Source organism: Anser cygnoides, chromosome 20 (assembly GCF_040182565.1).
Source record: "Anser cygnoides isolate HZ-2024a breed goose chromosome 20, Taihu_goose_T2T_genome, whole genome shotgun sequence".
Lineage (NCBI taxonomy): Eukaryota > Metazoa > Chordata > Aves > Anseriformes > Anatidae > Anser > Anser cygnoides.
Window position 1 is genome coordinate 11,345,352 of NC_089892.1, and position 11,620 is coordinate 11,356,971.

The 11,620-nt window shown below is 56.4% G+C and overlaps 1 protein-coding gene across 3 annotated transcripts; it reads left to right on the plus strand.

The window, feature by feature from the left end:
* Positions 1-5: 5 nt before the first annotated feature.
* On the plus strand, positions 6-11,616 carry ENTPD8 (ectonucleoside triphosphate diphosphohydrolase 8). Of its 3 annotated transcripts, none has more exons than XM_013182908.3 (10): positions 6-455; positions 4,340-4,471; positions 4,905-5,022; positions 5,888-6,038; positions 6,973-7,132; positions 7,582-7,812; positions 8,934-9,197; positions 9,770-9,880; positions 10,036-10,167; positions 10,799-11,616. In XM_013182908.3, exons 1-10 carry the CDS (start codon positions 6-8, stop codon positions 10,988-10,990), a joined length of 1,941 nt encoding a protein of 646 aa, XP_013038362.2. In that variant the 3' UTR covers positions 10,991-11,616. The 3 variants fall into 3 exon arrangements, with proteins under 3 accessions (XP_013038362.2, XP_013038363.2, XP_066837019.1); XM_013182909.3 differs by having other exon boundaries at positions 83-1,086; XM_066980918.1 differs by having other exon boundaries at positions 83-1,030.
* The last annotated feature ends 4 nt before the right edge of the window (positions 11,617-11,620 follow it).

Below are 11,620 nucleotides of genomic sequence, written 5' to 3' on the forward strand. Positions count from 1 at the left end.
CGCCGATGGGCTCCGCGAGGCCGCCCCGGCCCGTCCCGGGGGTCCGGAGCCGCGCGGGGCCTCGGGCGGGGCCCGCGGGCAAAGCGAAAGCGCAGGGCTCGGACGGCCGGGACCCGCCCCGGGCGGCCTGCGGGGGGTGCGCGGCGCGGAGCGGGGCGCTGCGGGGCCGGGAACGGGGCCTCCGGCCGTGGGGACGGGCAGGAGCCTCACCGCGGGGCCAGAGGGGACTCCGGTCACGGGGGGGGGCCGCTTGTGATCTGCGGGGACGGGTGCCGGCCCCGGGGACAGCTGCGTTCCTGGCTGCCGGGATGGGTCCCTCGGCACGGGCATGGGTCTGCCTGGCCGCAGAGGCAGACGGGTCCCTGACGAGGAGAATGGGATGCTGGCGGTGGAGCCCAGCTGTGGGGACAGAGAGGACCCCGTCCGTGGGGACTGGTCCCTGTCCGTGGAGACAGGTGGGTGCCTGGCTATGGTGGCAGGTCCCTGGCAGTGGGGACGGGTTCCACTGTGTGTCCCTGGCCGTGAGGATGGGTCCCCACCTGCTGCGTCCCTCATGTTTCTGCCCTGGGGACCTCTGCAGCTGGGGTGCAGGGTGACAGGCTTGGCCCATGCCTTACCCTGCAGCGTGTTTATGCAGCAGGGCTGGGACAGGGATATCCGTGGGGCAGATCCCCTCTCCCAGATCTCAGCTCCTGTCTTGGTCCTGGTGGCTTCCTCGAGGTGCAGAGGGGAGGGCTGGGGCTCTCGTGGGAGTCATGGAGAGCTGAGCCCTGCCGAGCCCCGCCAGCACTGCCAGGCATGTGCGGACCCAAACCACCCACAAAGGCGGGGATCTCGGCGGCAGAGCCTCTCCTCCAGCAGCAAAGTGGTTAATGCCAGGTGCTGTTCTCACCCGGGCTCCCCAGCCTCAGCCCTGCTGCCTCCTGGACGAGCGCTCTCCTGGGCAGGTTGCTGGTCTGGGGCCAAGGGGAGGGCCGTACGGGGGACTCCGGGGCAGCCTTTGTCCCAGGCACCGAGCGCCGCACTCCAGGTACGCGCTGACACCGAGGCGAGCGGCAGCCTGGCCCTGTGCCGGGAGCAGCCCAGGTGAGCTGCGGGCAGGGGAGGGGGCCGGGGCACCCCTCCAGGAGGCTTTGCTCCAGGGGGCTGAGAGCTGCTGGGGCGCTCTGGCCAGCAGCAGAGCCAGACGCTGGGGATAAACATGTGCTGTGGGCTGGGGAGGTGAGCGGGAGGGCACCGGGTTGCTGCTCGCTGCTCGAGGTGCCCACGGTACGGGGTGCAGAGGGGATGTGGAGGGCCCCGCTGAGCCCCCACGCTGGTGGGAGGGATGGGAGGCAGGGGACCACTCTGCCTGGCAGGGATGCTCCCAGCGTGCGCGTTCACCCCCTTTCATATAACTTTAAGAACTTTTTGACATCCGAATCCCACACGTGCACGGTGGGGAGGTTTGATTTCCATTCTCCCGAGCAACACTCTGTTTAGATCCAACAGTGCTTGCGAGACTTTTCTCCTTAATTTTGAGGCTTCCCTTCCTCCCTCCCTCCCTTCCCTCAAGGGACGCTGCAAGATGCTGCCCTGCAGCTTTTGGCAGATCACTTCTCTGTGTTTGGTCATACACAAACCAGTGCAAGAGCAGCCCAGGCACAGTGTGCACAGCTGCAAACTTTCTGCATGCTGAAACATCTGGGCATTACTGCTTGAGCTGTGCAGCAGCATGCTTCTTCCTTTGCTCTGGGGGCATCACCGCTTTTCTTTCCCTTCTGCTTGTGCCCCAAACCTGCTCCCTGAGAGTGCCGTGCCAGGTACAGCAGCAGATACGGGCACCTGGCCAGCCCTGAGGTGCCACTGAAAAACAGGGCAGATCCATCGGCTTCCCACATCTTTCCCTCCTTGTTTTCCGCTTGCAGGGCTCCTTCCCCATGCCCTGCTCTCATCCCCTGGCCTTGCAGGCTCAGCCTTTGGGTGTTGCCTGCTACCGAGAAAAAATGGAATTTAGTCCCTTCCAAGAACAGGTGGAGGTAGTTTTGCACCTGCTCCCGCACACAAGACCGTGCAATTTATTACCATCACACAGTGGCTGGGACAGGATTTTCCATGATGCGTGCTGGGATAGGGACTTTTCTATTTGCTCTATAACCAGGAGAAGGGAAGGTACAGCCCAATAACACAGTTACACCTGTGCGGACTCCAGCAGGGCTAATAGGACTGCAGATGTGACAATACAGGAATTCATCGCCATCTTACATGTCTCTATTGTTACCATACAGGGCAGGGCTTTGGGGTATTGGATAAGGTCTGATAAATGTTTCCTGTTAACGGAAACCTGATAAAGGTTTCTGTGTCCCATATGCCGTGACATGGAACAGAAGAGAACAGCTGTCACCCATCATTATACATCTGATGTCACACAGGGCACTGGTCACCCTTGTTTGTCACTGGAGATGCTGACTGAAACAGGAATCAGCATCTCCTGTGACTTTGCCAAAGATCTTTTTCTCTCCTATTGAAACTGCTGATCCGGCCAGTCTGAAGGGCGAGGGAATTTTTTGTGTGTTCTTGGGAGAACCACATAGCCAAGTGCACACCCCGAGGTGCCCCCCGAAGCACCATCTGGGTCAGACCACTTCTCTAGGTTGTGTCCGGGGCTCTCGGGGCATCTGTCGCGTGGCTGCGATCTGGCTCGCAGCCTGATGCCGCAGCTGGAGGTCAGCCTCGCTCCTTGCCGGCACGCTGCGTGTGCTGGTGCTGCGGAGCAAGCTGATGCAGGAGGAGGAGGGAGAGCTGTGTGTGTAGAAAAGCATACCTGGGGTGGCCTCAGGGTGGTGAGCACGTGAACGTGTCACCTGCTGTGCGCTGAGGCTGCTGTGGAGAACCAGGCCCTTGGGCTTTGCTTCTCTGCTGCAATTTCTTACTGGTGCCTCAGGGCTGATCCTGCTGGGAGCTGAGCTCTGGCCAGGCGAGGGGAGGCATAAGGCCCAATCCATTTCCCACGGGCTCCTCAGTGCCTCGCTGGCCTTGCCTTCCTGTGACCATCAGCATGCCAGCTTGGCTAGCGTGGCTGTGTGTGCCCAGATCAGAGGAAGCTTTCTGCCTCTGGCACCCTTCAGGGGCTGCAGGAGAAGTTTGGGCATCGATCGCCTGCAAGCCCGGACACCACCCCCGTGTGTCTGCTTTCCTGCTGCAGAATCACCAAGAGCCAAGGGGAGCTGGAGCAGACAGAAGACATGTTGATGGAGATGCTGTTCCCCTGCATGGAGAGGGATCCTAGGGCAGTCTGAGGCTGTTGAGCAACAGATGTCAGTAGAATCCCCATCACTGGAGGTTTTCAAGATGCACTTTGACAGGGTGCTAGATAATCTCATTTAGGCTTCCTTTCCCATGACATTTGGGGAAATTTGGACCTGATGATCTTTTCAGGTCCCTTCCATCTGGACTGTTCTATTTTATGTGACCTGATGGTCCCAAGTCTGTGGGATGGATTGTGTGAGGGTGCAGGGTCTGATGGCAGCACGTGGGTGCCAGAGGGATGTGGCTCTGCACCCCAGAGGGACAGCCCCACTGGGAACCTACCAGGGCATGGTTCTGCTGCCAGCCTGGGTCTCATGTTAGCCACTTCCCTACTGCTGCTGCTGGAAAGGGAGATCCTCACCTTCCACCCAGTTTGAGTACTGCCTATCTTGAAAAATCCCATCTGAAAATCCCCCAGGGAGGCAGGGCTCAGAAGGACAGGGTGTCTTGGTGACAAGGGCCTCCCATAAGAGCAGCTGGACACTGCAGAATGGGGCCATGAAGATGAAGCCCCTCTGCTGTGAGGAGAGGCTGAGAGAGCTGGGACTGCTCAGCCTGGAGAAGGGGAGGCTCCGGGGGGGTCTCATCAGTGCCTAGAAATGCTTGGAGGGAGACCACAGAGGACAGAGGCAGGCTCTCATCAGTGGTGCCCAGTGCCAGGACAAGAGGCAATGGGCACAACCTGGAGCACAGGAGGGTTCCAGCCTCCCCTGAATACCAGGCAGCACTGCTGTGCCGTGCAGGTGACAGGGCACTGGCACAGGCTGCCCAGAGAGGTTGTGGAGTCCCCTCCTTGGAGATCTTCAGGGCCCTCCTGCTGGGCACCCTGCTCTGGGAGGCCCTGCTGGGCTTGGACCAGAGAGACCCAGAGGTGCCTCCAGCCTCAGCCGTGCCGTGACTCTGTGATTCTGAGAATGGCTTTGAGCCCTTGTTCAGTACATGGGAGAAGCTCTATCTTGACAGGTCCCATCTCCATCCATGACATCTGCATTTCAAAACTGGCCATGCAAATGCAGGTGTGCTAAGCTGGGGGTTGGGGCTGTTCTTGCAGGTTGGAGGAGGAATGGAGTACAAAGCCAAGGTCATTGCAGGTCTCCTAGCAGCCACCTGTGTCTTCAGTATCATTGCCCTCATACTGAGTGCCGTAAATGTGAAGGATGTGTTTCTGCCTCCCGGCACTAAGGTAAGGTCCTTGGCAGGAGCTCAGCTACCTGCTCTCACTTGCGTGTTGGCTAACCCTTGGTAGGAGATTTTCCCCATGCTTCAGGCAGACTGTGCTGTTTGTCACCAAGACGGGGACAAATGGCCATGCAGGCTGGCATGCCACGTGGGTGTGCCACGGTTTTCTTGCTGACAGCACATGCGGTCCTTTCCTCGCAGAGCACCAAGATACCTTCCCTGCTGGCTCCCAGGGCTTGTGATGGAGCCTTGTCTCCGATACAGCTGGTGACTGCAATGTCACCTTTTGCCTGCTCCGGTGATGCTCTTTGCTTTGCCACTTGAGTTCCCCGTGCCCACAGGGAGCTCTGCCAGCTCTCCTGCAGCAATCCTAGCTCTGCAGCCAGCTGAAGGTGCTCTGCACCCCCTGTCACCTCGTGTCCCCTCTGCCTCCCCAGTACGGAATGGTGTTTGACGCTGGCTCCACGCACACAGCTCTCTACATCTACCAGTGGCCTGCGAACAAGGAGAATGGCACAGGCATTGTCAGCCAGGTGGAAACCTGCACCGTGAATGGTGAGTGTGCCAGGACAGGTCTGCCCCTCTGCCCAGCCTCTGCTCTGCCTGGGGACGCTGCAGCTGGTGGGTCCTGGTGCCCGACAGTGGTGGCTGTTGTGGGTAAGGCCAGGTAGATGGTACAATGAGCTGGGCTGGGACTGGCGAAGGCCACTGGGCTAGGGGACAGTGTCTGGGCAAGGGGGTGAGAGGTTGCAGAGCCTGCCCTGATGTCAAATCAAGGCTCTGTGGCTGCAGCGTGGCAGTTACTGGTTAACTGCTCCAAAGCAAAGGTCTGGTGGAGGGCAAAGGGTAAGGGAGAGGGCAATTGGGCTAGTGACAATACTGTAATGCAGAACTCAGGGGAAGGTAAATAGTGGTATTAACCATCCCCACCCACCACAGGACCATGCTGGGTGCTCAGTTCTGGCACCAGCCTCTAAAAATAGAAAGATTTTATTTGCACTGAGCTGCACACAGAGCACCTCCATGGGTGCATATCAGCTCCGCACATCCTCCCAGCAAGACAAACGAGAGCTTCCCCCTCCCCTGGGGAGATGAGGAACCACGATGTTTGTTAACCAAGTGCTGCGGGACTGGATGGCTATGTTCCTGCTGTTTGGCCTCCCTGGGATTAAGCATGCACTCAGCATCACAGGAGCTCACCACCTGTCTCTGCAGATGCCGTGGCCGTGGCACATGTGCCACCTCCAGGCAAACCAGCTCTGAGCGGTGGCCTTCTGGGGACACCCTTGGCAAGGGCATGCCTGATCTGGGTACATGGAGAAAAAACCTGGGGGCTTCTAGGCTGTCTGGGCGGATATGTCCCCCATTGTCCTGTCACATCCCTCCTGGGCTGGCTCCATCAGGGGGTGCTGTCTTGCAGGATCTGGCATCTCCAGCTACGCAGATGACCCCGCTGGGGCTGGAGCCAGCCTGAAGCCCTGCCTGGACAAGGCCATGACGCTCATCCCTGCAGAGCAGCAGCGGGACACCCCCGCCTACCTGGGGGCCACAGCGGGCATGCGGCTGCTGAGGTACTGGCGCTGCCCCACCACACGTTGCTGAATCTTAGCTGGTGCATGAGGCTGGGATGCGGAGGCAGGGGGTTTGGGGGCTGCTGCCTGGACAGACCATGGCAATGAGCAGAGCATCCATTTCTGCAGCCTGCTGGGGGTGTCCAACAGACATGACTCACTGTGCCCATGGGGAAAGCCCAAAAACCCCCACCAGCAGCAGTATGACAGTGCCCTGAAGGAAGAGGAACCTCCTTTACCAGACTTAGAATCACAGAATCACAAAATGGTTTTGGTTGGAAGGGACCTTTAACGAACACCTAGTTCCAACCCCGTGCCATAGGCGGGGACACCTCCCGCCAGACCAGGTTACTCAAAGCCCTGCCCAACCTGGCCTTGAACACTTTCAGCAATGGGGCATCCACAACTTCTCTGGGAAACCAGTTCCAGTGTCTTACCACTCACATTGTGAAAATTTTCTTCCTTACATCAAATCTGTATCTACCCTCTTTCAGTTTAAAACCATTGCCCCTTGTCCTGTCATTGCAGTCCCCGGTATAAAGTCTTCCTCCGTCTTTCTGATAAGCCCTCTTTATATAATGAAAGGCCGCTTTAGTCTCTCCAGAGCTTTCTCTTCTCCAGGCTGAATGACCCCAACTGTTTCAGCCTTTCTTCATGTGAGAGGTGTTCCAGCCTTGTATTTACCTTCCCATCTGCTCAGGCAGAGCCTGCGGGCAGCATTTTTAGGAGGACTCCCAATGCATCAGTTTAGTGATTTGGTGGCTTGAAGAAGAGACAGCCCACAGGTAGAGCGGTGGATGGATGGGGCATGTGCCCTCTCTCCGAGTAGTTCCATTACTTTGCAGCAGACAGCAGCCTTTTAACTGTTAGCTCTGCCCTGAAAACTCCCCAGCAATTGCCTCCTTCTCCATGTGGAGTTTATCTCCTTCTGCAGGAAGCAAAATAGCACAAAAGCTGATCAGGTCTTCACTGAGGTCACCAAGGCCATTCAAGAGTACCCTGTGGACTTCCGTGGAGCTCAGATCCTCACAGGGAACGAGGAAGGCTCCTTTGGCTGGATCACCGTCAACTACCTGCTGGATACGCTCATCAAGGTGCAGGCCAGAGGAGAGGGCATGGGGGTTATGCAGCCTGTGTATCCGTCTGAATTATGGCCAGGTTTCTTTATTCCCAGAGGAGAGAAAAATGTTGTTTTAGGGCAATAGTTACCCAAACAAATGTGGCCTGTTGTGAACTGCACCTTTGACTCTACTGACATGATTAACTCAGAGGCAGGAGGATCTTGTGTCCATCTCAGCCCAGCTATGCTTTCGCTCCTCAAAGTCCCTGGATCCAAGCTGCTATGCAGTAGCCAAGGGGCTGGACCTCAACGCTACATGGAGATCTAAGTGGGTTGAGGAGGACGTGGGCAGCGAGGGGTTAAACAGGGACACAGAATGTGGAACCTTTCTCCGGGGCTTTTAAACCACAAAACCTTGAGGGAAGGGACAGGGACTATGATTTCCTTCAATTCACACTAACACTTGCCATTTTATGGGGCTAGTTTTCCTTTGCAGAAAAATGGGAACATCCACAGGGCACGGAGGTTCTGGGAGCTCTGGACCTTGGAGGTGCCTCAACACAAATAACCTTCCAGCCCGGAGTCACCATTGAGGACAAAAACACGTCTGTCCTCTTCAGGCTGTATGGCACCAACTACTCGCTCTACACCCACAGCTACCTCTGCTATGGGCAGACGCAGGCCTTGAAGATGCTAATGGCAGATCTCCACCAGGTATCGCAGCCACTGGTAAACAGGATCTGAACCTTTTCCCATTGCCTTGAAAAATATCTTCCAAAAAACTTGGACGTGTGTCAGGGAACAGAGAAGTTTCACAAATTCAAGAACCTGGGAAAGGCTTAGACTTTATGTACTGAATGAAAAAATTCTCAGATTTAGGTGGAAGGTGGTGCTGGTTCCCTGCTAGGGCTCCCTTCTGCCCCTTTATTGTCACGTAATGGCATTGTTCATCATTTCCCTAGCCCAGCTGTATCTTTAGGTTCTTCCCTGTTCCCAGTGATAGGGGCATGAGATATTTCCTTGCCTGGGTGGTTTCCAGGTGTCAGCTTCATTTTAATTCCGGTGGTTCAAAAGGCCACCAGGTTCTTAGGGCCACTGAACAACAGATGCAACATCCAGGTAGCAGAGGACAGGGAGCCCAGTCACCCACAGACATGATCTGGCACCTCCTGGCTAGGATTTTCGAGCCTCCAGTCTTCGTGCCCTTAAATAAGAGAGCAGGTGGGGTGGGGAGCTGAGACTCCACATGACTCAGTGCAGACATGGTAACTGTTAATGGGGATTAAATTCATTTGCCCCCTTGACTTCTGCCCCAAAGAGGATTCCCAACACCCTCTCCTGCACACTGCTCCACCACTAACCAGTGTCCTCCCCCCTCGCTTCCCGTGGAGGGCACAGCCCAATCCCATTAGAGATGGAGATGCTTGAGAAGTGTGCAGATAGAACACACCTTCAGTCCTTCCTGGGTTAGGGCCTGCGAGATGCTGTGGGGACAAACCAGATGCCAAGAACAACCTTTCTGCACGCGCAGTGTGTGTACACTGCACTCAGGAGCAGGTTTCAGCCTCACAGGGAGGCAGTGGCTGGCAGTGGCACTGCCACTCCAGCCCAGCTCAACAGCAGGGTCAATGGCAGGACCAGCAAAAGTCATGGGCAGGTTAAAGTTATCCAAAGGATGGATTCTGCTTCTCCTCAAATCCTAGGAGGGGAGAAATCAGAGCCTAGGAGGGTCTAGATCCTGCTTTGTGGGAGGATGTAAGCGCAGGCTGAGCTGTGGGGTAGGGTCTCACTGGCATCCCACACCGAGCACTGGTAATGCCTCCCTCTCTCTCCAGGGCAACCTGTCTTCCCAGCACATATCGCACCCCTGCTACCCCAGGGGATACCAGGAGAACATCACCACGGCAGAGCTCTACAACAGCCCCTGTGTCACCGCACCGAGCACACCCAGCCCCGCACAGGTCCTCATGGTAACGGGGACAGGGGACCCAGCGGCGTGCAGCGCTGCCATGCAGAAACTCTTCAACTTCACCTGTGGGACCAACAGGACGTGTGGGTTCAACGAGGTTTATCAGCCGCCCGTGCGGGGACAGTTCTTTGTAAGGAGCCTCCAGCCCCATGGTGGTGGTGTGGGGAGGACGGAGGGTGGGAGTCTCCTCTACTGCTGGTTGTGGGAGGGGGTAAGGAGAGAGGGGTCCCCGAAGCCAGTCCCATCTGCAAACCTCTCCTCCTAAGGTGGGAAGTGGCTTCTGTTTCTTGCGAAGTCCCAGCCCTGTCTGAGAGAAACGGGAAGATCTTGTTCTCAAGGAACAAGTCTGAGTTGGCCAGGCTTCCACGTGCAAGCAGCAGTCCCAGGGCTCATCCACCAGCTCCAGGTCTTTGTGGTAGACCATCAAGTGGGTGCTGCATGCAGAACCCCAGGGATTACATGGAAATCTGTCTGTCCCCAGACAGAAGGTCCCCTGGGCCAGGCCTTACGCTAGGATTTGGCCCAAGCAGTCGCAGTGAGATGCTCTGCCACAGGCTCAGGCAGCCCTCCTGATCTCCTGTCATCCCACTCCTGTGGGACAGGGATGGCAATGCTGACCCCAGCCCAGAGGGGCTGTGAGAAGAAGCCTTCCTTTGGGTGAGGAGGGAGATGTCATTTTCACCATCACCCCTTCTTCCTCAGGCATTTGCTGGGTTCTACTACGCCTTCCACTTCCTGAACCTGACCAGCCAACAGTCTTTAACCCATGTCAACACCACGGTTTGGGCCTTCTGCAACAAGACCTGGCAAGAGGTGAGAGCCCCGTACAGGGCAGCAAGGAGCCCTGTGCCTGCCCTGTCCCAAAGCTCTGCCCAGAAAGCACATGCCCTGCTGTTCCCTTGGCCAGGGAGGGTTTCTGAACATCTCTTTCATTCCTCATTGCACCATGTCCCCTGATGGCCCCGCAGCTGGTAGAGACCTTCCCGCAGGACCAATACCTACAGACATATTGCTCCGTGGCGACTTATATCTTGACGCTGCTGGTTGATGGCTACAAGTTCGATGAAAACACATGGAGCAGCATCCACTTCACACAGAAGGTAAAAGCCCTGTGGGGCAGCAGGAGTGGACAGGGGGCTGTGGCCACATCTTTACCCTGGCCCGAGGACACATTCAGCAGCAGCAGCCCTAGAGTCCCCTGAACCAGAAACGTGTCCCTGCCTCATGCCTGTCACTCAGGCACCCAGCACAGCTTCACTCACTCCTGCCTGCCCCCAGACCTCTGCCCCCAGCTCTTATGTACTCTGGTGTGGATGTAAGCTAATTTTAAGGGGGGCAGAGGGATGCAGAGCAGGATTTGGCCACTTTGATCTCTGATTTTGGGTAGAACTCACGCAAGCATCAGAGAGGTGATGGTGGTCCCGTGACCTATCTAAAACTGAACACGTCCAAATTCAAAGGGTTGTAGAGGAAGGAAGACAGAGGTACATCTGGACCAAAGCAATCACCCATTCAGCTGCCCTTTAGCCCTTGAGAAAGGGGGAGAGCAAAGCTCTCAGTGTAAATGGTGCTGCCAAGACCAGGTTTGCCCCTGCCAGGTCTGTGTACGAAATCACAGCTGGGGCAGCTCCTCGGAGAGGCACCCACCAATCCCTTGCACCAAAGCAAGGGGAGTCTTTTACTACCTGGGAGAGGCACATTTTGATGATCTCCTCTGCTCTGTCTCCTCAGGCAGCAAACGCAGACATCGGCTGGACGCTGGGCTTCATGCTGAACCTCACCAACATGATCCCCACGGAGCCTCTGGAACACCTCAAGGGGCACCAGCCCAGTCTGTGGGCAGGTGCCATCTCCTTCATTGTGCTGGCCATAGTTGTGGGCCTGTTGGCAATTCTCCTTCAGTGTTTCTGGAAATCCAAGTAGCTCCCAGTATCCAAGCTAGGGGCACCCTGCCCACTAAACCAGACAGGGAAAGTGGTGCAAGAGAAGGTGGAAGGGGAAGACACTGAAGGGCATTAGACTCACCTCCACTGCTCTGGAGGCCCGCTTGAGCCACCTCTGTAAAGGCATCAAAGATGGCAAAGGCATCTTGAGCTCCCTACGCACCTCTAAGAGGAAGAAATGCCTGACTCCAGGAATGTCTTCAATCAGGCTGACAAAGGCCAACCGAGACAAGGTGGCTAGAAGATGAAGCCATATAAATTCAAACTAGAAATAAACCTCTTTTTGTTTTGCAAACACAAAGGTTGCTAACCAGCCTAGCAGAGTTTCCATCCATTGGCACTTCCAGTCCTCGTGGGTTGGCTCTCCCAGCAGCCAGCCAGCTGCAGCCATGGGAGGCAATGGGTGCTGGAGAGCAGTGGTGACCACCTAAACGCTAAGGAGGACTGACATTTTCTTTATCTTGCCCTGTGCAAGATGTGCAAGATTTTTGTAGCATGTGACAGAAAATCTTTCCAAGGACAGACTGACTGACAGCTGTCCTTAAGATATTTACTGGCATATCTTAGCAGAAAAATACAATCAGAACTTGATTTAAGAACTGCCAACTCT

Excerpts from the sequence above, each read along its gene's own strand:
- ENTPD8 (XM_066980918.1), top strand. The coding sequence starts at position 329 with ATGGGTCTGCCTGGCCGCAGAGGCAGACGGGTCCCTGACGAGGAGAAT. Across the intron at positions 1,031-4,339 it reads CACCGAGCGCCGCACTCCAG|GTTGGAGGAGGAATGGAGTA; the intron begins GTACGCGCTGAC and ends CTGTTCTTGCAG. Across the intron at positions 5,023-5,887 it reads GGAAACCTGCACCGTGAATG|GATCTGGCATCTCCAGCTAC; the intron begins GTGAGTGTGCCA and ends GCTGTCTTGCAG.